This window comes from Eptatretus burgeri, chromosome 2 (assembly GCF_056783735.1).
Source record: "Eptatretus burgeri isolate ZD-2024b chromosome 2, Ebu_testis_v1, whole genome shotgun sequence".
In the NCBI taxonomy this organism is placed as follows: Eukaryota; Metazoa; Chordata; class Myxini; order Myxiniformes; family Myxinidae; genus Eptatretus; species Eptatretus burgeri.
In genome coordinates, this window is record NC_140962.1 from 73348528 (window position 1) to 73374294 (window position 25767).

General features: G+C 42.7%; 1 protein-coding gene across 2 annotated transcripts in view; it reads right to left on the reverse strand.

The window, feature by feature from the left end:
* MPHOSPH8 (M-phase phosphoprotein 8) overlaps window positions 1-25767 on the reverse strand; it is a 100507-nt gene that overhangs the window by 56996 nt on the left and 17744 nt on the right. Inside the window, exons 6-12 of one of the 2 annotated variants that reach the window (XR_015055112.1) lie at window positions 19557-19697; window positions 12618-12704; window positions 11363-11502; window positions 10890-11044; window positions 4374-4504; window positions 1921-2004; window positions 1557-1669 (exon numbers count right to left, since the gene is read on the reverse strand). Coding sequence is in view for 1 of the 2 variants with exons in the window: in XM_085869824.1 (XP_085725950.1) it covers window positions 1921-2004; window positions 4374-4504; window positions 10890-11044; window positions 11363-11502; window positions 12618-12704; window positions 19557-19697 (738 nt within the window). In the remaining variant the exon portion in view is untranslated. The remainder of the gene's footprint in view (window positions 1-1556; window positions 1670-1920; window positions 2005-4373; window positions 4505-10889; window positions 11045-11362; window positions 11503-12617; window positions 12705-19556; window positions 19698-25767) is intronic. The other variant, XM_085869824.1, reaches the window with a different exon arrangement.

The window sequence follows — 25767 nt, forward strand, 5'->3', positions numbered from 1 at the left end:
ACTGATGAGTATGAAAATTTTTGAGGATCATCTAGAGATAAAACAGTCCACAGAAAAAAAAATTGCATGTCGGCAACCGTATTGTTAAAATAAAATAAAACTAGTGGTGCCAGGCACAACAAATCCCACCCATTATGGGTAGGATTATAAGTGACAAATAGAATAAGGTTCACTAGAAGCTTAGTTTGAAGTAAATCAGATCATTTTTGACGAAGCTATAAGCGAAAAATGATTTTGATCTTTTCGTGACCTTGACCTTTGATCCAATTGGACCCAAAAGTTAATGGGGTGGTCTAAGGTTCATTGCCCACCTGTGGATTAAATTTGATAGTGTTTGCTAAAGCCGTTTTGCCGTAAAGTTGCTAACAGACAGACAAACAAAGACAAACAAACCGGACGATTACAATATCCCGCTCCCTTCCTCCGGGGGGCGGGATAATAAAATAAAATAATATTTTTTAAAATTCAAAAATCTTCTCTGAAATGGCTGAACAGATCGAGATGAAACTTCATTAGGTATGACCACCTATCCATGAGGAACAAAACATTCACACCTATGACATCATAGGTCACATAGTTTGGCATCCATATTGGATCGGGCGAAAAATCTTAAAATTATTTCTCTTGAACCACTTTATCAATCGATGTGAATTTTCAGTTGTGATGGGGAGAAGAGGCTTTAAATTTCAATCTGATCGGATGCATGATCTGACAGACAGAATTATTTCTTTTTGATATGGGTTACTTTTGATGTTTTTTTTTTTGTTTGTTTTTTTAATTGGCTGTGCCTGGGTGGGTTTGAGGGTGGAGGAGCAGCAGCTGAAATGTGAATACTCCAATGCAGGACTGCACCAATTTCGTTTTACATTTGATTTGAAATGAATTTACTTTAATCCCATTCTGAATTCAATTCAATAATAATGAAAAACGTCATGGGTTCGGGTCAGGTATGCAAAGCGGGAAGTCTTCTAGTTCTGTCTAGTTATAAAATGGCAGTTCGAGTTGTGTCTATTATTAATTACATAACACACCAGTACACAAACACCACACAAAAGTCCTGATGATGGTCTGCAATCTCTGATCTTAAATCATCCTTATAAAGGGTGACAAACAAATACACAAACACATTATTTTATATAAGGGTAGATCTGCATAATATAGTTATTCTGATAAATGATCCTTCCAAGCTGTCACTGATGATTTATAAAATGAAGCAGCCAACATGCTGCCACTCCTTGTATTTGATTTATTATTTTTGTCATTGCGTCTCAACTGAGTATGACAATGGTGCCGAGGTAGAGTACTTACTAAGGCTGGTGTTTGCTTAAGAGTTAAGGTGGCTGGCTTAAGATCTTAGGGTCTTGAGTTTGAGCCCCTGTCGTTCCATTAAATAACACCAGGTGAGTTGACTCAGCCCGTCATCCTTCCAAGGTCGGCAATATGAGGACCAGCTTACTGATAACAAGGGTACTGCATCAGCGGCACAGCCGTGCTTCCAGAAAAATGATCCAACTTGCAGCCATCGGCTGCATACGAAACAACAACAGAGTACTGACCTTTGAGATGTCTCGCCTGGGTTCAATTCCCAACTTGCTTATGACCTGTCAGATTGGTGCTTTGCAGGCAGCGAGATGCATCACAGTGTGCCATTACTCGGAGAGACGTTAATCTGGGAATCGCATCCACTAGCAATGGTTAGTGCACGTTAAAGATTCCAGTGTTGTTTTGCGACGAGTGAGCAGGTTATTGCCAGCACCCTGAACAAATTTCAAATTCCTGCCAAAATCACCTTCAAAAACTTCAGGCCTGGCCAACTGATTCATAGAAAAACCTAAGCCAAAACTTTCCTTGGCCAATCCCATGAAAAGGTGGGAATAATTGGGGTCATGAAAAGAAAAAGTGGTGGTTGTGGTACCTTACCTGTGTGCTGGTACATTTTGCAAGGTATAGCTGCATACTGTTGTTTCCCTCCTTGGGACTCAAAGAGAACACAAAATTGTTTCCCTGCAATGCAGTCATGCATCAAAGATTCAAAATGCAACCTTGAATGGTGCAAGATATAATATAAGCAAATTATGTGACGAAAAAAATAGGGATGCAAAACATGCTCTACTTCCACATCCCTCCCCCCTTTTCTCCACTCCTAAAGCTTTTTAAAGAGAGCTATTACACTAGGGTTGGGCACACCGACTTTTTCTCTGTTGTCCCGTTGAAAGGAGTGTTTTTTTTATGGCCATTTTTCACGCTGATCACGAATCCGTTGAAATTTTTGACCTGGGATGATGTCTTAGGTTGGTAAATTGCAAAAAATCAAAATGACCACCAAATTTCCCCACTTTTCAGGTAAAATTTGATAATTATGGTTTCTCGGGCATGTAATAATATTATAACTATATTGATGATGATGATGTCTTACTAAGACATCATCCAAGGTCAAAAATTTCAACGGATTCGTGATCAGCGTGAAAAATGGCCATAAAAAAACTCCTTTTAACGGGACAACAGAGAAAAAGTCGATGTGTGCCCAACCCTAATATTACATGCCCAAGTAAGCCATAATTATCAAATTTTACCTGAAAAGTGGGTAAATTTGGTGGCCATTTAGAATTTTTGCATTTTACCAACCTAAGACATCATCCTATGTCAAAAAGTTCAACGGATTCATGATCAGCGTGAAATTTGGCCATAAAAAAACTCCTTTCAAAAAAAGTATGGTTGTATGCCCAACCCTAATTACACACACACACACACACACACACACACACACACACACACACACACACACACACACACACACACACACACACACACACACACACACACACACGGGAAATAACTTTGTGGAGCACACCGAGTTCCAGCGACACTTGTACCTCCCTGTTCACCGGGGTATTTTTTTTTTTTTAAAGGATAAATCTCCCTCTCCCTCTCCCACTTGGTCCCCATGGGATGTCAACCCACAGGATTCATCTGGGCTCTATCCTCCAAATGCTGGACGTCAAGCAAGGAAACGGCACGTTCCATTTTTAAAGCCTTCAGTACGACTCAGTCGGGATTTGAACTGCCGACCTCCAAGACTCAGACTTATTGGCGTAAGGGTTAGAGTGTCTGCTCTAAGCATTAGGCCTGCTGCAAGCTGGAATGGGGAATATATAGTAACGCTCGGTGATACACACCTCCACCATACATGTCAAACATAAATAATGCAGAGATATGCACACACAGCCATAATTCCACTCATGTAGCAAAGAAAGCGATTTAAATCTGCTCTGTGCGATCCTTTTGAAATGGTCACAGAGTTAAAAGAAGCTAACTTCATTGCGACCAAATCTTTCACCAAAACTCACTGAAATGAGAGCGAAAAAACACAAACTAATAATTGCTTTGAGTAATGCAAATCAAGTTTTCCAGCTTTCAGTGGAATAGAAAACAGGGCCGGCAGGATAGCCTAGAGGCATGCACACTCACCTCTAATCTCAACCCAGTGATAAATTGTCGTCCCATTCATCACTGCAGGGTGATTCAATGTGTGTGCCGTCCCTCGGATGGACGTTGAACAGGTGGTCCTGTCTCCTGGCATTAGTTGGTGGATGTTAAAAATCCCATAGTGTCCTTCGTGAAGAGTAGGCAAGCTATCGCTGGCACCATGAACAAATTCCAAATTCCTGTCCTAATGACTGCTGGGAAAGCAATGGCAAAGCACACAATATAACCCTTGTTCAGGAAGCTGCTTTGATTGCACTGACACTGAAGAGTATGGTACATCAGAGAGAGAGTGGAGAAGAAAACCAGTCTTAATCTTGAAGAATAGTGTTGATCTGTGTGGACAGAGGTAGAATGATATGGATGAAATTACCAGGACGTTGATCGAGGTACGCTAACGGCCGTGGAAAACTGACATTTCGGGAATTAACCCTTCCAAGCAAAAAAGCTAACCAAGAGTTAACACCCAAAACATCAGCTTCTCTTCGTCTCCCATGGCAGTTAGCATATCTTTATCAATGTTTTGTTGATACCACACATTGTTCAGAATTTTCAGACTTGTATTTCATGAGTCAACATGTCAGAGCACAATGCCAAAAACATACATATATATATATATATATATATATATATATATATATATATATATATATATATATATATATATATATATATATATATATATATATATATATATATATATATATATATATATATATATATATATATATATATATATATATATATATATATATATATATATATATATTGGAGGGAAAGGAAGCCACACAATATTTGCCATACCTTTGAAAACACCTAAATTAAATAAAGTACACCGTCAAAACAGCAATTTCAAAAACGACGGAGAGAATGAAGGTGTAGGGATTTACCATAAACAGCGGGAGTTGAAAATTCCCGTTGAGTGACACTGCCAGCACGCTGCTCTCACCAGAGAGACGTATTCTAGAAGGACCTGCAGCAGTACGTGCCCAGTGTGCAGCAAACAGCACAATCCCTGCACCTGTGCAACATTACAAAAACTCACAACAATAAACACTTGCAACATTCAAGCAACTTGATTTAAGAACCAAATTTTGGGGGGGATTTATTTAATCTGGTGTTGGTGTGGTGCAAGCCAAGCATGATGGTCCAAGTGGCCTCCTGCATCTAATTTCCTTGTTAAAACAGCTTGCTGTTGCAACACATTGAGCCAATTTAGAATGCCTTCTTTAGCAAGTAATCTTTTGTATAGGATGATTGTAAAGATTTTAAATTGAAACCAGTCAGATATGACGAAAATGTTGACAAATGGAGCATCGTGTTTTCATTAAAAGGTCTTCGGTTGGGGGACAAATGAATACAGTATGCGAAAGAAATGAGATATTTTTGGAGCAATAGCGTTGTGAAAAGGCTGAGGATGTCTGCGGTACCAACGTAACAAGCACCTGCACATCAACCAGTGCCAAAAGCAAAGAACATGTCCAACTCCATGGAGTAAATTTGGCTTTGTGCACCTCTCCATAACATAATGTATTGTTTGTACCATCTCTCCCAACTCTGATAACATTATGTACGAGACTATTTGCAAACCCTGACTGCTTTCTGCTTACCTATGTACACTCTTCCAATTCTGTGTCGACTTTAACCATGCCAGCCAGCTAGCTTGGTGTTGGGTTGCATACTTAAGTACATAGCAGTTGTCATTCTGTGAAACCTGTTTCTTTTCCAACACATCTCCCCGAATGGTAACAAATTCATTATTGGAGCTTATCATGCAAACTTTTCTTCAAACTTGTCCTGCTCCTCCTCAGCTCCTCTGACCATGTGTTTGTAAACCAACGATGTGCTCTCCTGACTTGATGTCAGATCAGGCCAGATTAGATCTGTGACCTGTTACAGGTACCATGTAAACCTGCACCAACCTATTTCATGGTCGGGTTGTCGGCAACTAAACCGTTTCCCCCACCAGGTTTCCTGATGAGGAGGGTGAATGGATATGAACACCCAGCAGGATTGAAAACAAAACCTGTCAAAAGGCAGAGGAGCCCCTTGTGAGCCAATGATCATCAATATCTAGTGCCCAACTGTGTCTGTGGACGTCCTCCTGCAGTTGGGTTACCTTTTTTAGGAGGTTGGTGGCAGGATTTGCACTCCGGCCACCGTAAAACACTTCATTCTGCAAAACCCACAAATGGAAGGGAATCTGAAAAACCCACTCTGTGGGAGTACCTCCTGTGTTGCAGCCATCTCACGAGATGACGAGATTTGGGAAAAGCCTTCGAGGCCCCCATTCCTTGATGATGGGGGGGGGGGAAGTAGAAGGTAAACCTCCCGGGTCAGATTGCGGTGGTGTGTGGCAGAGTGGAGCTGAGGTGTCATCCACCAGACGGTGCTCTCCTTGGGTTAACCTGAGGCGATCCCTTTGAGTGGGTGCCTGGAATGTCCTATCTCTAAGAGAGGATGATCACCTGTCTCTTATTTGAGCCCCAGCATTTGAACATTGGTATTGTAGCACTCTGAGGATCGGAGAGTGGCGAGGTCATGGTGAGTGGTGACACGTACTACTGGTCTGGTCACCATGCCCAAGGATTTGCTGTAGCTTTGTCCAAAAAGCTGACTCCAATGATAATTGAGGTAACACCGGTCAACGAGCGTATTATGAGAAAGGATTCGTCACTCCTTGGGTCTCGTTTCCTGGTCTCGATGCTCCAACTGAGGAGAGTGATCTCACTGTGAAGAATGCGTTCTATGCCGCGCACAAGTCTGTGGTTGATCAGTGCCCCAGGCGAGATACTCTTCACATCTTGGGGGATTTCAATGCATCGACTGGCACTGATGGGGATGGTTATGAGACACGTGTTGGTCCCCATGGGTCTGGAACTGTGAACCAGAATAGCACCAAGTTCCTTGACTTTGCAGAAAGTCATGGACTTAGGGTGGCTGGTTCATGGTTTCAGCGCCCACAGGCTCATCGCTGAAATTGGTATTGCAATGCTGGTGATGTGGCAGACTGACCATGTGCTCGTCCATGGTTGCTGGAGGATGATGCAGGACTGCAGGGTCTACCAGAGTGCTGAGTTCCTCAATACCGCCCACAGGCTTGTTGGAGCAACTCTGAAGTTGCAGCTTAAATCCAGGAGAATGGTACCATCCCAGCCTAAGCTGAATGTTGGAAAGCTCAAGGATGAGAGGGTAGCTGAGTAGTTTGTGAACAAGCTGAGTGGAGATTTGGGGGTCTGGGTGCTTTGGGAGATCCTGAAGAGTTGTGGAGTGCCTTCAAGACTACCATCCTTGATGTTGCCAGTGGATGTCTGAGAACTCACTGTCGGGCGAAGAATAATTTTGTCTCTCAAGGGACACTGGATACCATTGACCAGTCACAGAGCCAGGCTTAATGGCAGAGCTGAGCTGTTCAGGGAGTTGAGGCATAAAACTGTACATGCGCTGAGGGTGGACAAGGAGGCCTATGTGCGAGGAATCTGAGGGGGTAGAGCATCACCTGTGGTCAAATGATTCTCTCCTGCCTACAGGGGAACTTGTGCATTGCGTTCCTTCAAGCCCGTCCCTCATCGTACTGCAGTTAGAGCAGAGGGTGGTGGGCTCTTGACAGAGGAGTCCAAAGTGAAGACCCGCTGGTCCGGTTACTTTGAGTGGCTGTATCCAGCTGACCCACCAGCTATCGAGTTGGTTGTCAGCCCTGGGTGTTACTATCTCTCTTGCTGACCCTCCAATCAACTGAAATCCACCTTCGTTCGTAGAAACACAGGCTATGGTGAACCGGTTGAAATGCGGGAAAGCTCCAGGGATCTGAACCTGGTGTTGGCTAAATGGTTAGAGTGGTGGGCTTTGGATCCGAGGGTCCAGAGTTCAAATCCCGCTCAGCTTTTGAATCAATAGCAGGCAGGGATAACTCGGCCTGTCATCCTTCCGAGGTCGGCAAAATGAGTGCCAGCTTCCTGGTATCCTGTGTCGGAATGACGACCTGTCCAGGATTGCGCTCAATAGCCAAGGAGACTGCTTTAGCAGCATCAACGCTCTGCACAGAGTATGGTCCCAATCTCCTCCTCCTCCAGGGATCTGTGGCATCCATACTGAACTTCTCAAGGCTGGTGGAAATGCTGCACTCATGTCATTGCATGCAGTTCTGTGCTCTGCCTGGAACACAAGCATCATCCTTACTGACTGGAAGAGGGGCCTTGTCGTCCCTCTCTGGATAGGGAAGGGTGATCGCCAGGACTGCAACAATTACCGAGGGGTGACGCTGCTCTCAGTGCCGGGCAAGGTTTTTGCTCAGATAAATTATTGATCGGGTTCTCACCATTTGCTTGAGCACCAGCGCCCAGAGCAGTCAGGCATTACACCAACGAGGTCAATGATTGACCGTATCCTTGCTCTTCGAGTCCTCACCAAACACAGACTAGAGTTTCAGCAGGGGCTGTTTGCAACCTATGTTCATCTCTGTAAAGCGTTTGATTCAGTGAATCGGAATGTCCTCTGGAGGGTTCTCAGTCTTCGTGGGGTGCCACCAAAACGGATCAATCTGATGTCTGACCTATACTCTGGTACTGAGAGTGCTGTGAGGTGTGGTCGTTCCATCCCTGACTTATTTCCAGTTGTTGCTGGAGTTCGTCAAGTGTTTGCATTGGCCCCCACACTTTTCAGCGCTTGTATGGACTGGATTATGGGGAGGATGTCAGAGAGATGAAGCTGCGGTGCATCGTTTGGGAATGTCAAGATCTCTGACTGATTTCCCAGACAGTGCAGTCATCTTTGCGGAGACTGGATATCCTTTTGGGGGCCCTCGAGGTGCTGAATGAGGAGTCGGAGCTGCTGGGATTACAGGTTTCTTGAGTCAAAACTAAGATCCAGGCTTTCAATGACATCTTGGATGCTGCTGTCCTGTCTGTGTCTGTTTGTGGTGAGGATGTTTTGGTCATGGAGAGATTCACTTACCTTGGCAGTGATGTTCAAGTATCTGCTGGCTGTGAGCCAGAGGTCAATAGATGTCTGAGTTGGGCCTGGGGAGTCATGGATTTACTGGATCATAGGGTGTGGCACTGTCATTATCTGTGCAGGACAATGAAAGTCCTAGTCTTCAGGTCCTCGGTGCTTCCAGTCTTGCTCTACGGATGTGAGACTTGAACTCTGACCAGGGATCTAAGATGGAGACGTAAATCCTTTGGTACTCGGTCTCTTCGGAGAATCCTTGGCTAACGCGAGTTGGACTTTGTGTCCAATGAGCGGTTGCTGAGAGAGACTCAGATGATATTTGTTACCTGCATGGTCCGTGAGCATCAGCTACGGCTGTATCGACATGTGGCTCATTTTCCATGACGCTGATCCAGCTCACTAGATTCTCTCAGCGAGGAAGCCTTGTGAGTGGAGGAAGCCAATGGGCCAAACACATGCCTCGTGGTTGCAGCAGGTTGATCAGCATCTCAAGGAGATGGCGATGGGCCAGGCATCTGCCTGCAGGATGGCGAGACGGAGGCCACTGGAGTACCAGCAGTAAGTGGACGCAGCGACGCGCTGCTTTGGTGCATGCTCCCATACCTAACCTGACCTGTTTGTAAATGCAGACATATCTTTGGCAGTTATTGTGGAGCCCTCAAGAAGCAGACATGTATGGCAATTGAACTGGCATAAAATATGCTCTCGCCAATCAAAACTAGTCAATCATCACATCAGTTCCTCGCATTGACTGTTCCTGGAATTTCTTCTAATACAGACTTGATTTCTCTTCACAAGTTCATTCCGTTTCACATTCAACTTTTCTGTCCATCAGCACGACGCTGGTACAATGATGCGTGGTGAGGCTATCACAAAAAACAACTCGCATTTTACTTCTCGAAGCCAACCCATACTGATGCTAATGTGTGTTATCTTTCCGCACAGTCGAGAACAATATTGTATCTGCCCAAGGAGGAGTCAGGGCTAAACATCAGGTTCACCTGCGATCTAAGTTCTCCAGCATCTTCCCATCATCCAAAGCCTGGTGGTAGCTGGTCAGGTCTTTGGCTGGTAGACATTCCCCTTCCATTCCTTTGCTCCTCGAGAATGGAGTCGTGCTCGACACTGCTCAATTAAAAGATTTATTGAACTACTTCTCCCCTCAAAAGGCATAGGTCCCAAATTCATACCTTCCTGTACCCACCCAATCATTCCAGAATGTTCCCTTCGGCATATGAACTTCTTCCTCAATCGTGTCAAAGTTTCTTCCCCCAGCTTGATACTAATTCCATGACCATTCTTGATGGTCAAGTTGTCCCATTTCTTCTGAGTGTGAACAGCGTGTGGCCCACGATAGTGTCCCTTCTTATAATATATCCCTTCAGGATGAGTTTCTACTGACAGCACTTGAGGACCAACATTATTTTTGATATCAATGATCTGTATGATTCTCTTGAAAACAAGCTTCACCAATTTGTTGGTGAATCCACCATGTGTAGGATAATACATTCATTGCTCTTATGAAAGTAAGGCTGATGCAGAATCCCTTTCGTCGGACATGGAGAATATAAGACGTTGGTCAGCTACTTGGAACATGGTCAATGCCAGTAAGTCACACTGTCTCCACACAAAGATCAGCATTCAAACTATCCAATCCACTCCTCTGAACAGCCACTGGATGTGGTGCATTCTCTGGAACTCCTTGGCATCACTATCTTATCTGCCACAACCTTTTGTGGGAGGATTATATCACCAAGATAGCATCAAATGCAAGTTGCCATCTGGGAGCCAAGGCATTCCTGAATCAAACCGAGCTTGTCATGGGCACAAGGCTTTCACACAGAATCCCATGGATATTGCTTGCTCCCCACTCTTACCTTGTGCTTCTCCTTCCTACCTTGCTCCTCTTGAAGCAGTAGCAAACAAGACCTTCCACACCATTGATATTTCAAGGCAGGAGGTGGATTCTCAAGGACTGTCACTCTACCACCGATGGCAAGTTGGTTTTTTGTTTTGTACAAGCTTGCATCTGGCCTTGCTCCTCCTGTCCTTCCAAAACCACCCCAAGTCACACTTGTTACTCAAGAAACACACACCTGTTCATTAGCCCAGGTGGGTTGCCAACCTGCATTCATCCACCCCCTTATTCTACAGAGTGTGGAATAGTCTTGTGTCCATGATGTTATCCGCCTCATTTCAGTCGCTCAAATGTGCTACCCATCATTAGCTCATGCACATCCATGATCTCTTCAACACAAGTCGATTCTTTCCAATTCAAATAGTCTTAAGTTGTAAGGTCACAAATCCTTTAATCGGAACTCTGAGTCCAGCAAAATAAATAAATAATAATAATAATAATAACAACAAATAACAGACCCAAGCATGATCTTGGAAGAATCCTACATTACTGGTTTGAATAAACACGAGATGAATAAAAACTAATCCAAGAAGCATACCAGGCAGTGCCAGGAAAGGAGAGCTGGACTCAAACTCCATGGTGAATGTGGAACCCTCACAGAGCCGATGGCAGGCAGGAGGGAATGCGACGTCCATGATCTTCAAGTCAGGCTCGAAATGGTCTCGGATTGCAGCCTCCATCGCTCTCATTACACTGTGTGAGCAAACAATTCTCATCAGGGTATTGAACCAAGGTTGGACGATAACTATGCCCTAAACCAGTGTTTCTCAACCCTTTTTGTCCCACGCCCCACTTTCATTTTCAAAAAAAAATCGCACGCCCCACCATGATTGGAGACACCACAGTATATACTACATATGTATTCAAAAGGCGAAGCTATGAAAGCGATCATATTTTGATTCATCAATTCTGAATCCTCATGCCCCACCAAAATATTGCCATGCCCCACCTTGAGAAACACTGCTCTAAACTAATCAGGGGAGGCTGGAGTTGCAAGTGCAATAAACCAACCCATCAGAGTGCTGCTTGAGCACATCCTGCACTGCAGGAGGCATTGACAGGCCAGGGCGCAGACATAGTCGTGCCTCTGTCCAATACGCCCCGTTGTCCAGCAGCAACCGAATGACAATGAGATGTCCTGCTCGGCAAGCCTGCAATGACACAAGTCGCAATTCTGCCAAGAGTTTGAGCAGCAACTCTAATTAAAACCCTTAATTATAGACAATACGGGACTTTCGAAATGACGAATGCTCATTGAGGCCTTTTGTGAATGCAGTGTATGTTTACACCGATTCGGTTCGGCTCGCCGGTCACTTTTAAGCTGCCATTATCAACACTTAATCTGTAATTCGAATAATCTTTTAAACATAATTTTCAGCATTTAGATGAAAAAAATGGAAATTTCAAAATGGTTAAACATAATTGTCCTATTCCTGAATGCAACTCAGACTCACGAAAATATAGGATAGAGGAAACATCCGTGGATGATACGAGTCGGGTTCTTACCATTTCCTGTTCATATAATCAGCTAGTGGCAGCTCTGGTGCATGCACGCACGCACATACCCTTGCTCTCCTCTCGGCGTTTGTCTTGGGACAGCCTGGCTCTAGACACGGCTGGGCAGTATTTATGCCCGGACAGGAGTTTGTCTTCGGATGTGTCCGAGCGGCCTGGCGCCGGATGCGTCCAGCAGTTTTTGTCTCTGGGCCGTGTTTATACTATGACCGGTAGAAAATGAATTTCAGACATTATTTTGTTTCCATCTTCACCGTTATTCTATGCAGAATCGTAATTAACACTCTACCGCATGTCTCTCTGACCTTCCTCTCATCTCACACTGTCTTCCCTTCCCCCACCCCTCCTCACTCCCCCAACCCTCCACCCCTCCTCCACTCCCCTCCTCGCTCCCCCACCCTTCCTCGCCCTCCATCCTTATATTCCTCATGTTGGTTTAGACCCTCCTCAATCCTCCACCCCCTCTCCCTCTTCTCCACCCACTTTTACTCCCAAACCCCCCTTTAGTATTCCCGTCAGCGAAGCGACGGGTGGTATTTGCTAGTAATTATTAAATCGGAAATCCGCCATCTGGCAGAGATCTGGCATGTCTGTATTAATCAGTGCTTATAAAAAAAAAATCATAAAGAAGGAATGGAAAATTGTTGTGGTTCAGGTTCATCTCCGAGAACAACTACTTTTACAAAAGTGGTGCTTCACACGAGAAAAAAAAAGCATACTGCATTGAACCGTGACGTGACGAGACACGTACCTTACTCAGAGCTGTGTCACCATTACTTTGCTGTGCATGGATGTGTGCTCCATTGCTCAACAAAAGTTCCACCGTACTCAAGAAGCCCTAAAACCAACAACAACCAATGTTGGAAAAAAAAATACCAAACTCGAGGGGGAGCACTCGGGAGAGTGCAAAACCTCTGCCGCCAATACTGCTGGGTCACTCAAGTGAACCTTATATCTTATTCATTAAATATGATGTCAACAGTACTGACAGTTATAGTTCTTTTCTCCATTTTTTTTTTGGGGGGGGGGGGGTTGGAAATCACTTAAAACATGTAGAAATGCAAAAAAAAAATTATCTCGGACAATTTTTTTTGGGGGGGGGGGGGTTGGAAATCACTTAAAACATTTAAAAATGCAAAAATAAAAATAAAAAATTATCTAAATTTTCTGGGGGGGGAATTTTTTTGGGGGTGTTGGAAATTACTTAAAACATGTAAATGCAAAAAAAATTTCCTTTTTTTGGGGGGGGTTAGAAATCACTTAAAACATGTAAAAATACAAAAAAAAATTTTCTCTAACAATTCTTTTTTGGGGAGGGGGGTTGGAAATCACTTAAAACATGAAGAAATGCAAAAAAAAAATTCTCTTACAATTTTTTTTGGGGGGGGGGGGTTGGAAATCACTTAAAACATGTAGAAATGCAAAAAAAAAAAATTCTCTTACAATTTTTTTTTTGGGGGGGGGACCAAGTCCAAAATTTAATGGCATGATCCTTGGACCATACCTAACCACCCCCCCACCAAGTTTCGTCGAAATCCGTCAAGTTTTTCCGTAATACTGTTCACAAACAAACAAACAAACAAACAAACAGAAAGGGTTGAAAACAGTAACCTCCATCCATCTTCGAAGATAGCGGAGGTTAATAAAACTATACACAGAAATTTATGCAAAATAAATCGATTTCAGAACCCTGTATTCTGTGAGGAAACCTCACATTGGTGGTGGTCCATGTACATTTTACACACTGTCGATGTCATATATTTGCAACAAGCAATTTGTTCTACAATTTTCTTTCCCCACTGCCACGCTGATTGCTTCTACTTCTGGATCCACACTGGATTCTGCTTCAGCTTTTCTGCTCGAGGTGGTGGACTTGATGATGGTTTTTATGTGCTGTGGTTCCGGTAACGATTTTCATCCGGACAACGCTTAATCATCTTGTTTGGTGCCAACCTCCCAAGCCGAGCTGAAACACCGCTTCACATTTACAATGCCATTAAGGTGCCGTAGCTCCGGCATGCAAAGACAGTACTGATTAATCCCCAATTAAAAGCTTCCCTTTCTTTCGACTTCTGCTTGACGAGAATAAACTTACATTTTTTTTTTGGAATTTTGATTCATTACAATTTTGCATTTTTTGAAATGGGTGCAGTTATTCTTGAAGCCTCAATGATGTGCGTGCCAATGAACTTAACTGACGACGCATTTTGTTCTTAATTTGTTATCCATCTCTTTATTACCTCTGCTACCAAGGGTGGACGGAGTTTATGTTTTCACCCCTTTGTCGGTTTGTTTGTTTGTCTGGGAGCAAGATATCTCAAAAAGTTGTAGACGGATTCGGATGAAATTTAGACAGGTTGGACGTGTGACAAGGAAGAGTAGATTCGATTTTGATGAAGATCCGGATCCGAATTGGAGAAATTTAAAAGTGATTTTTCACCATTAAATGATAGTGCTAAAAACGACGTACTGCATAACACGATATCTCAAAAAGTTAGGAACGAATTTGGACGAAACTTGGTGGACAAGTTGGGTGTGTGACAAGGAAGAATAATTACTCAATTTTCATGAAGCTCAGAACCTGGATATGATTAAAAAAAAAAAAAATTATATTCCAAGCGATTCATCGCCATCGAGAAAAGGGGTGAAAAGCGATATACAGTTTCGCATAATATTTCAAAAAGTTGTGAACAGACGATGACAAAATCTGGTGGATGAGTTGGTTCGGTGACAAGAACAAGACGATTAGATTTTGATTCAGGTCCGGATCCAGAACTACCAGTTCTATCTACAAGTCTATGAATGTATGTATGAATGAATCCAGATCTATCCATTAGTGGGATACAAAACGTAAACTGTTCAGCCTGGCAGAGGTTTTCACTCCGAGTGCTGTTCTAGTTCTTTATACAAGAATATCCATGGCCTCATGAACTGTGAGTGCCGAAGCATGAAAACCTACAGCATGAAAATTACAGCATGAAAACCTGCTCACGGAGCATGCTATCAATGGCTCAAATCTCTTGATCACATTTTCGAGTTGTATGATGGGATTTGGGTAAGGCAGAAAGTACACCAAGCAAATGTGGCCTATCGGGGTTGTTACTAAAACCAGGATGGCAGGAAGAGAAGGGGGCAAAATCTACAAAAACATGACAAATTCACTGGTACACAAAAGCATATCTGCAAATCTGCAGGGGATATCTTATTTGATAAAGAGTGTAAGAAAACACTCCATCAGAACAATTGTTTTTTTTAATCAATTTATTGAATTAATTCTTTTCAAAATTGGTTCCAGGGAAACAAATGAACCTGGTAGGATGGAAAAAGATTTTCTTCTGGGATGGCAAGTTAATGGCTTGGGACAGGTGCAATATTAATTGCTGGTGCACCTTAAGACTACAAGGATAGAAGAAAACATTCCACCAGGATGATGATAAACATCACACAGCCGGCACAGAAATTATTTTGGCAGAATGGCGAGATAATCGAGCACGACGGAAATTTCCAGGATGTTAGAATTACATTCTCGTGACATACGGTTTTTTTTCCAAGAACATCGTTGAAAATATTAATTGGAACATTCTTAACCCCTCAAGAAATTGAGCAGTGTCAGTGGTCTTTTAAAATTGCGAACGGGTCACATTTCACTTGCGATTCAAGAATATGACAATAGCGTGCCAATGAGCCAATGCAAGAACAAACACGACCACGTCATGCATTGGCTGCAAGATCAGGAGCTCATGTCACATTATTTACAGGGTGTCCACAATATCTCATCACCAAGGTAAAATACCAAGCGATTTCCTTTCCTTTTTTGTTTTTTTGGACGCATTGAAAATGTGTGATAGCAACGACGATACGATATCACACCAATGATGAGCTGAAAGATGCTGTCAGAGAAGGATTTCATCTTGTAACCCCTGAAATGCCTGGAAAATGTTGCACAGAACCTGGCACAGATTCATTCTGTCATGAGAATGACTGTGCACAAACAGACACATTGGATGCACACCTTTGGCACGTTATTAAAGGTGTTGTGCAATGAAAATGCAACTGTACTAGAGGTAAATCCTAAGTTACACAAGAGTGACAAGGCATGATGGACACCCTGTACGTGGTCATTTTGCATTTTTATTAACGACTCATGCAATCGCACATCCTAGACCGAACACATATTAACCATTCATTTTACACAATGGTTTGACGTTTTGTTTTGCCATGGATTTTACAATTATCCAGCCAGATATGATCATCTCCATGTATATGTTTCCATCAACCTCAAGTAATTATAATGTGAATGATAATCGATGCATGCATTTATACAATATATTGCACATGATGGAAGACGACTTATACTCCTCATGTTGGGTTAGACCTTTACCCTTCTTCATGTACAGATTAAGTAAAATGCTACGTGTCAATCTACTTCTAAATGTACACGTTCCCCGTTAACTTCACTTAAATTCATAGATCGACGACAGGCTACCAAATCTGATGAAACTTCTGCATTGGGTTTTCACGACCCCCAAACCACAACACGAGTGAAGTAGTGGACATATCACAAGTAGTGGGCCCCAGGCATATTTCAGTATTAACGAGATTAATAATTTGTTCATTTTTAGCAAAATTTGTGAAAGAAGTAGGAGTAAAACAAGGTCTTCAATTGCAAGTTAAAAATTTTGTGAAAGGTTATGACATTGTAAACCCGATGCTATTACCGTTAAAGAGCAGGTTGCGGGTCACCAAACCTGTTCTGAAAATTTATCAATATGATTATATGTGCATTAAATAGTTTGATGTAAACTATTGTGGTTGCCAAACTATTCAGAAGGTTAATGAAATTTAACTCCGAAGTTATTTCTCGAGGCTGTTGAAAAAAAGCCGCGTGCCATATATGGATGGTGACGGCACGTTCTCCAAAACAAAGCGGACGCTCACTCACTCATTGAAGAAGTGTCCAGTTCAGTGGGCCGTTATTTCGCTTTTTTTGAGCTTGCAACTGTCTATATTATCCTTTTTTATTTTTAATTATTGTAGAACAAAGTTATTTGGATATTTGTACATCATGCCTCATACGCGTGTCGTCATGTTTTGCGAAAATGGCTGGAAAATGGGTAATCGCTCCCTCCGATTCCCGAAGGAATCAAACATTCACCGGCAATGGATAAGATTTGTACAAACAAAACGGGCAAATTTTCCCCCAAAGAAAACGGGTAAAGAGGACCCTTTGGATAGACTTGTCATTTGTGGTGACCATTTCACAGCCGAGGATTACGAAGGCATAAACACATCTGATCACCACTCTGTGAATACGAGTTGTTGTTCGACAAGTTCTCCAGATACTGCTCTGTCACAGAATCAATTGTTGAGTTTAAGTGAGAAAAACCTTGAAATGTGTTCTTAAAGAGGACATGGAAAAACACACACAAGCATGAAAAAATTTCTCAACAAATCAACTTATTGTTGATTAAATTACTTTTTTTAACAGCATCAGCAAATTGGGCTATTTCATTTCAATTGTAAAAAAAAAATTGATCAATTTTCCACTTTTTTTTCTAAATCTGGTAGAATATTTCCCAATGAGGCGAAACATGTTTTGGTATTTATATGCCACAAGAGTCTCTTGAAAGTTGGGGTTTGTTCTAACTGTTCACTTTCGCTGCGGTCAAGCTCAGCTGTCAGAAAGACTTCAACGCCAAGGCTACGGTGTATAATATATTTCGGTCGATTATTGATTTATTCTATTTCTGACTCTTGAGTGACTAGAGGGTTAAAAATTATTATATCAAGTCACAGACGAATCAAACTTTACATTATTTTATGCATCGAACAAGAAAATGAAAATCTACAAACCAATCTGTCTGGTGGAGTCTGTTAGTGTGAACTGCCGGGCAGTCAGTCCTGCTACTTGTACACGAAATAGGCTGTTTTCTGGCACTTGCAAGTGGCTCAAATTTATATGGCGCAGGGACAGAAACTCCATAGTATAAATTCCCATCATCCTCGGCAATATCGGAATGAAAACACTCAATTTCATCGCCGCTGAAATCACTCTCTGATTCGCATCTCGCCATTGTTCACACGCTATTTCCGAATGTTCATGAAGTTTTCGGAGAACGTGACGTCATAGTATCTTCGGTAAATTCCGGTCTGTTTTTCGATCACTGACAAAAATTTTGACTTAAAAGTTAATTTTAGCATATTTTGAGTTTCAAATGTAAGAAAATAATTGCCCAACGATTATTAATGCGATTACAACCTGAGAATCACAGGAAGTCATCAGCGACCCAAAACCTGCTCTTTAAATTTCCTGAAATGTTGTTTTATGACTACAAGGGTGTGATGTTTCTTCATTTTTTATTCTTTCTTAAATTCCATCTTAATTTTTTTCAATGATGAGAGTTATTAAAACAAAACTGGGGGCAAACACATGTAGCCTATTGTCCCCATATGTTCTTAGTCGTGTAAACAGTTGACTGCCTAGTTTTAACTTCCATTTCATTATCAAGAAAACAAAGTTTTTCATACATAAGTAATTGTATGTATGTGCATGTGCACTGATATTTAAGTTATCCCATACGACACACACTTTATCCCATAGGACACGTTTTCATTGTTTTGATGTATAAATGATATTTTGACAACATCAATTACTTCTTCGCTGTCACTTTCGATGTGTTGATGTTGGATTCTATCATCTATCTATAATTCCAGCAGTGTGTGTGTGTGTGTGTGTGTGTGTGTGTGTGTGTGTGTGTGTGTGTGTGTGTGTGTGTGTGTGTGTGTGTGTCTCCGCTGTTTCTCGGCAACCACTGGTCCAATCCAATTGAAACTTGCTAGGTATATTGCTGGGGACCTGAGTATGTGCCTGTTCAAGGTTTTATATTAATCGGACAGGTGGTTCCCAAGTTGTGGCCATTTATTTACCAAACCAATGACAGGACACGTTGCGTAGGCGTGGCCGATGGGGAAAGGGTGCCATTTAGTTACCAATGACAGGACACGTTGCTGCGTAGGCATGGCCGTTGGGGAAGAAATCCTCAGCCGCGTTCCCCATTACGGGTAACAACGTATGGACTTCCGGATAGTGATGACTTACTGTATTGTAATAATTTCTCGATTTCTTATGCGCATTTATAGATAAACACAATGCTCCAATCCAGTCGTCGTTTACGAGAGCGAAGGAATGGCCTGTGTAGTTGTTTGAAAGTTTTTTTTTTTTGCACGTACGGCCACGCACTAGTATTACAAACAAACTGTTCTGACCATTGTTAAGTATAAAATTTGACATTTTTCAGAGATGTCTCATTCATTTTTATCAGAAATATTTATCTTGTTCATAAAAAAAAAATATGTTTTTGACAGTACAGTTACATCTAACTCTTGTTTGGTATCTCGGTTAAAGTTTGAAATGAGTTTCAATAAAATTTTCATGTGCAACTCAAGAGTTTTGGGGCTAAACTAATTTTCAAAAACAAGTTTTTTTTTGTTACTGTGCCCCATACGATCCGCCGCTATTTTTCACGAGGTTATTTGCACAAAACAGATCTTTTTTCCTTATTTGTAAAGTCAACAGGCTGGAAAATGTTGTCTAAATGGCCCATACGACACATGCGGAATCGCCCACAATGTCCTGCAGCCCAAAGGCAGGCCCTGAAGTGTAATTTGTAGATTCAACACATTGTGATACCTGAGCTGAGGCAATCTGCAAGGCCGTGGCGACACCAGGTGTACTCGGATTGGGGTTTGCTCCCCGTCGTAACAGCAGCTGCAGTATTTCATTCCGCCCTGCACTTGCTGCCAGAAACAGCAGGCCTGGGCCATCCCAAACCTCAGAGCACAGATGGAAGTTAGTTATTCAATCACTTGATTCACAATTTTAGCATCATATTCATTTCTACTCGCGTTCAAACAATAAAAGCTTCAAAATGCAGAGGGTGGTAATGCAAGATGAAAACGGTAGAGTGAGAACCAGAAACATGGACAAAATACAACGCTACGTATTATGTATCAAATCAACAGAGAGAAAAAAAAGCTACACCTGCGCTGAGATTCACACCTCCTGCACCACCTCACCCTTATGACTCCCTAACCCACACCCCACAACCACTTTTAGTGAGTTTGGCTAAAGCCTAGGTATTTAGTTTATCCAAATTGGGACATCTTTATCCAACCCCAATCTTGTAATGGTATACAAAAAAAAATATTGTACTGACACGTACAGAATTAAATATCCAGTGCATGGTGTAATTTTGAAATAAATAAATAAATTCAGCAACAGTGGAGAAAATAACTTCATTCATTGCAGACTGGACTATGTTTAGAATATCTATATCCGGCCAGGTCTGAGCGTGTTGGACGTTAGTTCATCAAAGCCAATTTAGGCCAAAAAACAAACAACAAAAAAAAAAGCACCAGTTGATTGACCCCACCCGCTTCCTTTTTTTATTATTTAATCAAACATCACAAGACAAAATAAATAAATATTATACCTGTGACTGAAAGAAGCTGTGCAGTGTAACTGTTGCACCACAAAAAAAAGTAGCCCCGTGGGGGACTGAAGGTTACTCCCCCACCAGACTACACAAATAAACCCCAAACAAAACAATAACACAAAAAAACTAAACACAAGGAAAACTAAACAAACTCGAAACGAATGAAACACGGTGGGTTAGCAAGGTTCTTCTTAATTTTGACGGATGGATGGAAAGGACGACGTACGGTATGGCGAAGTGGTTTGCACCCCTTAAAAATCCATATCCTCGTGTACAACTCTTGGACCATTCATTGAATTGATCATTTTCCCCATGTCGATACTGAGTTTATCACTTTGACCGAGCTTCCACCGAGTTGGACCAGGGAGCTGGGGAGAGTTCACATCCGGCTTATGCAAATCTGTGTATTGAATGTTTACTGGAGATCTATATAGAAAGATGGCATCGCCAATCATTTTAATATGCACGAAGGGTGTAGTTTTTTTTATTTCAGCATACATTTCTTGTCTATTTGTTTAGAACTGTAGATTGTTTTTTAAGTCGGCTTAGTGAGTGCGTACGTGACGTGTCAGGTATATGACCCACGTCATATTTGTTTGGAAATAGAAAACTGGCGTATCTGGTACGTGACATATCTTTTTGGGGATGGGGGGGGGTGGTGCGGAGGTAAAAAATTGGCATGTCCGGTACATGATTTGTAGGTCACTAAACGCCAGTGGCCATTTTGAAACAATAAAATAAAAAGGGCCTCCTCCTTCCTTTAAAAAAACTAAAAATAAAAATCCGGACGATCAACTGATTTTTTATGTTTATCATTTGCCCTTGTCCAGACCAGATCTGTCATGTTTATGTTATCGTTTCATCTCTGTGTTCATTGTTTTCATCAAATTTTCTGTCTGACTGTACTTTGTTGTGGTGCACTATCAAATTCATGCCCTTGTGAACGTCTGGCCTAAACCCCAAGGCCTCAGCTAGTGAGCAAGCGTGCCCATTCTCCGTTCTCCGACACGTGCCCGATTCGGCCTTATTTATCCAAAAAGTGTTCTCCTTTCACACTCCAACACTTTATTTTATTTCCCTCTCGTCACTTCAAAAATATTTACATACATTTAACTTGAATAAGGGGGGAATTTTTTTTTAAATAAATAATAATAATAATAAAACAACATTATCCTTTCCATTCTCAATACCTCCAAATTGAACCAATTTGCTTCTTATTGTAAAAGCTTTTCATAACATTTTACAATGCTCAATTTGCTTTATCTTTTGGTCAGGAGCACCCCTCATGTTGTTAGTCTCAATATTCATCTATTCCTCTTCACTGTTTCCTTCTCAAACCTGTTGAACTGACAAACACTCGGTCCATGAACCGTCCCTCCATACCCACAATAACCCCCATTATAGGTGACAAAGTTGCAGTTTACATCAAGAACTACAATCGTCTCTGTTGGTGTATTGCTCTTACACCTCAAAACCCTCAGGATCTGTTTCTAGAGTATGCTCCCCTTCAATGCCTTCCTTCACGTCAAATGGCACCACAACTGACTCTGCTTGTGAGATGGCCGAATGCCTCAATTCTGCGTTTTCTTACAAATATCACGTCCACAACCACTTGCTCCCTGTACCCAGCCCATCCAGTCAGGTGGAGAAGTTTCTGGCAACCCAAGACTGATTTTGCAACTGACCCGGATGGCATCAGCACATGTGTCCTAAAAACCTGCTTTGTTGCTGTTGCACATCCTCTCTCTGCCCACCTCATCATTTGCCCCAAGTTCTCTTCCATCCACTTGGAAGGCAGCCAATCTTACTGCACTTCAAAACAAGGTGCAAAAATGTATCCCCTTAGTGACAGACTTGTCAGCTTACTTACAATCATCAGCGAGGTCATGGAATCCATAATCACAAATGACATAAAATAATTACTTTTCTCCAACAACCTCATCTCAGATCAATTTGGATTCAAACCTGGTCACTCTAACTTGGACACACCACTTCTGCTCTCCCAACAATATATGGAGGTCCTCAATATCAGACACATATCTCCACCTATTGATAGTCTGGCATTCCGCCTTGCTCTCCAAACTCTCTGCCTACGGCATCCAAAGCCATCTATACCGAGCTGTTCCTCTCCCCCCCCCCCCCCCCCCATGGAACAAACTTCCTCAGTCTCTTCAATCCCATTCTTCCCTCCAGAGCTTCAAAACGGTTGTTCACCAATTCTCAAGTGGGTAGGAAGTCTGGATTTTGGTAGTTTCACCAGTTATTTACACTCTCGAGTTCTTTGCAGAACATAACCCCATCCACAACCATTATCTTCTCTACCCATGAACCCTTCCCAAGCACACTTCTTTCCAAGTTTTCAGTTTTTCCTTCCTGAGAATTTGCCCGTGTCAATGCCATTTTTTAAATTCACGTCATGATCGAGTAGGCTCAGATAACTATGCATGACCAATAGGAATGTACGATATAGTGGAAGTCACCCAAGTTCGCAAATGGTTTTATTATTCCTGCAAATATATGAATTGCCAACATTGGTTTTCATGAACTGCAAACATATATCTAAACATCCTGGGGGTGTAAAATTTTATAGCAGAGACTGTAAAGTCCAACCCTAAAACAGCCTCGTACACAGCTTGGCTCCTGGACTAAAAGGCCATCAGTGGTGACATAACTGGGGAAATGCAGTCATTTGCGTGCCTCTGAACATATTTTTCCTTGCGAAAATCAAAAATTTTTCAAGTTCATTGGTTGGTTGGTTGCGTGCGTTATTCTGTCTGTCTGTCTGTTGGGTCGCCGAAATAGGTGACCCTTATTGTCAGTAATTCTCTGTTTGTTTGGATGTTTGTTCGTTTGTCATCAGCATAATTGGAAGTAAATGTGGGCCGATTTTGACCAAACTCGGGTGGTGGGTACATCTTATGACCTTTGGAAATTATGATGGTTGCTAGGGATGCTTTGGTTCTACAGCAACAGCCGAAAAACCTTCAAAATCGGTACCATTCACGCGAAATCAATTCCGAAAGCCATTATCCCACGTAGGGTTATGAAATTTGGCATGCATCATCTACAGGTGATGCTCTACCAAATATATTCCGGTTTTTGTGATATATGGAATAGTTTACCTGCAGCACCCCCTACAAATGGGGTATGCCCGAAAATTGAAGGCCCCCTAGCGACCAGGTGAGTGCATTGATCCGAATGAAACTTTGCAGGTTCATAGCACGCAATGAGTACGACAACTTTGCCTCAGGACATATTGGCTGATATTGCTTAGGTCAGGGGTCAAAGGGCAAAAATCGATAATGTGCGAGAGCTGGAGGTGCCTTTGCGCCAAATGCTACTCCTCTTAGGATTATGGTCAGATGGTCATGAAAATTCATACGAATCATCTGGAATGCATTGTGCACAAACGATCATCGGATTTTCGATTTATATCTTTGTTCACCCACAGCACCCCCTCGAACTTTGGGGATTTCCGATATCAAACTGCATTTTCGGTACTTCTCATTCAAATTGATACTGAGTAGTTTTCAGGAGATGGAACTCGATGAGATTTGGTTTGCATAATCTTAAGGTGATTCTCTATCTGCTATATGGCATCCATTTTTTTCTATATCTTATGGTTTCCAAATGGTAACCCTCTCAACTTGGGTGTCCGAGGGCCATTGAGCATTCCCGCTGAAAATTAAAAGTACACTAGCTCCAAGACGGTTGAACTGAATCCAATGAATCTTTACATGCTTATAGACCGTAATGAGTACTACAACTTTGCTCATTTGCATAAGGACCTATCTCGAGTAGGTCAGGGGTCAAAGGTCAATAAGTGCATTTTTCGGGCAAAATTACCATTCAAGGCACCCTTGTTCCTACACGGATTAACCAATACGAATGAAAGTTCATAGGTACATAGTACTCAATGAGTACTAGAACTTTTCTTCAGGACATATTGACCTATCTCAGCTAAGTCAGGGGTCAAAGGTCAACGAGTGCATTGTTCGGGTAAAATGACAATTCATAGCCCCCTTGCTCATACACGGGTTAACCGGTTCGATTGCAATTTCGTAAGTACTTAGTACTAGATTAACTCATATCAGGGGTCAAAGGTCATCGGATGCTCGGCGACCTATGGCCGCCTACCGGCTTGTCTGTCTGTCTATCACCTACAGGTCACAATTTTAAACCGATCTTCACAAAACTTCACCACATGGTAAAATTCGTCATAAGCAAGAAGCCAATTGCTGAGCACAAAAGATCAATGTAGGTCAAAGGTCAACAAATTTGTCAGTTTTCATCTGATTGACGAGAAATTTGAAGAGGACTTGTATATTTACCTCAACGACCGAAGGTGAAGGAGGTTGTTTTCACTCCTTTCTGTCCAGAAGATCTCCAAAAAGTTGTGGATGGATCCGGATGAAATTTTGTGGACAGTTTCGGTGTGACAAGGACAAACTGATTAGATTTTGGTGAAGATCCGGATCCGACGACTGTGCTGTATCACGTGATTGGGTTTTCGTGTATCATGACTCGCCCGCTAGGGGTGGCGTTGATGTAGATCCGGTCGGGCAAGAAAGCGGAGTTACTGCTACGCTCTCGCCCTCCATGTTCCGCTGCGCCTCGGACACCACAATTAGCGACGAGGATGGTTGATCGATGAGTAACGGCGCACGGACAGGTGCCCGTTTTCGTCTTAGGCGACTTCGAATTGTTTTCAGAACAGTTGGGGTGCTATTTCCACGGGAATGATGTGGTCGACGAGAGCAAACAGAAGTCGATCTTGCTCGCCTCGCTATCGGCGGATCATTATCGACTACCGAGTGATTTGGTGGCGCCGGGCAAGCTCAGTGATGACGGGCTGTCGTTTCGGGACATTGTGCAGAAGATGAAAGCACACATGGCGCCGGAGAAGTCATTACAGCTAGCTCGATACCAGTTTGATCGCCTCGCGAAAGGTACAAAGGAGCGCGTCGCTGATTTCGTGGCGCGAGTGAAGCATTCTTCCGTGGCCTGCAAGTTCACGGCAGAGGAGCGTTCGGCTCGGCTCAGAGATAGTTTTATTTCTGGTTTGCAAGATGCGAAAATGGTTTTGGCGGTTCTACGGCTCAAGGGAGAAGCCATTACATTTACCTCGGCGGTCGACACTGCTACAGCTGTCGAGCAGACTCTTGGAGATGTTCGGGCCATCACCAGCCGCGGCATGCCAGATGGCCCGGGGGCCCACGCGGTGTCGCGAGCGTCCCGGGACGCACGCACGACCTTCGGTGCGGGTCGGGGCCAGACGTCGCCGCGCGGCCGCACGAGCGGCGAGGTGACCCCGCGGACGTGTTTGGGATGTGGAGGTCGACACCTGCGCCGTGTGTGCCCGTTTAAAAGCACCGTGTGTTTACGTTGTCACAAGGTGGGTCATCT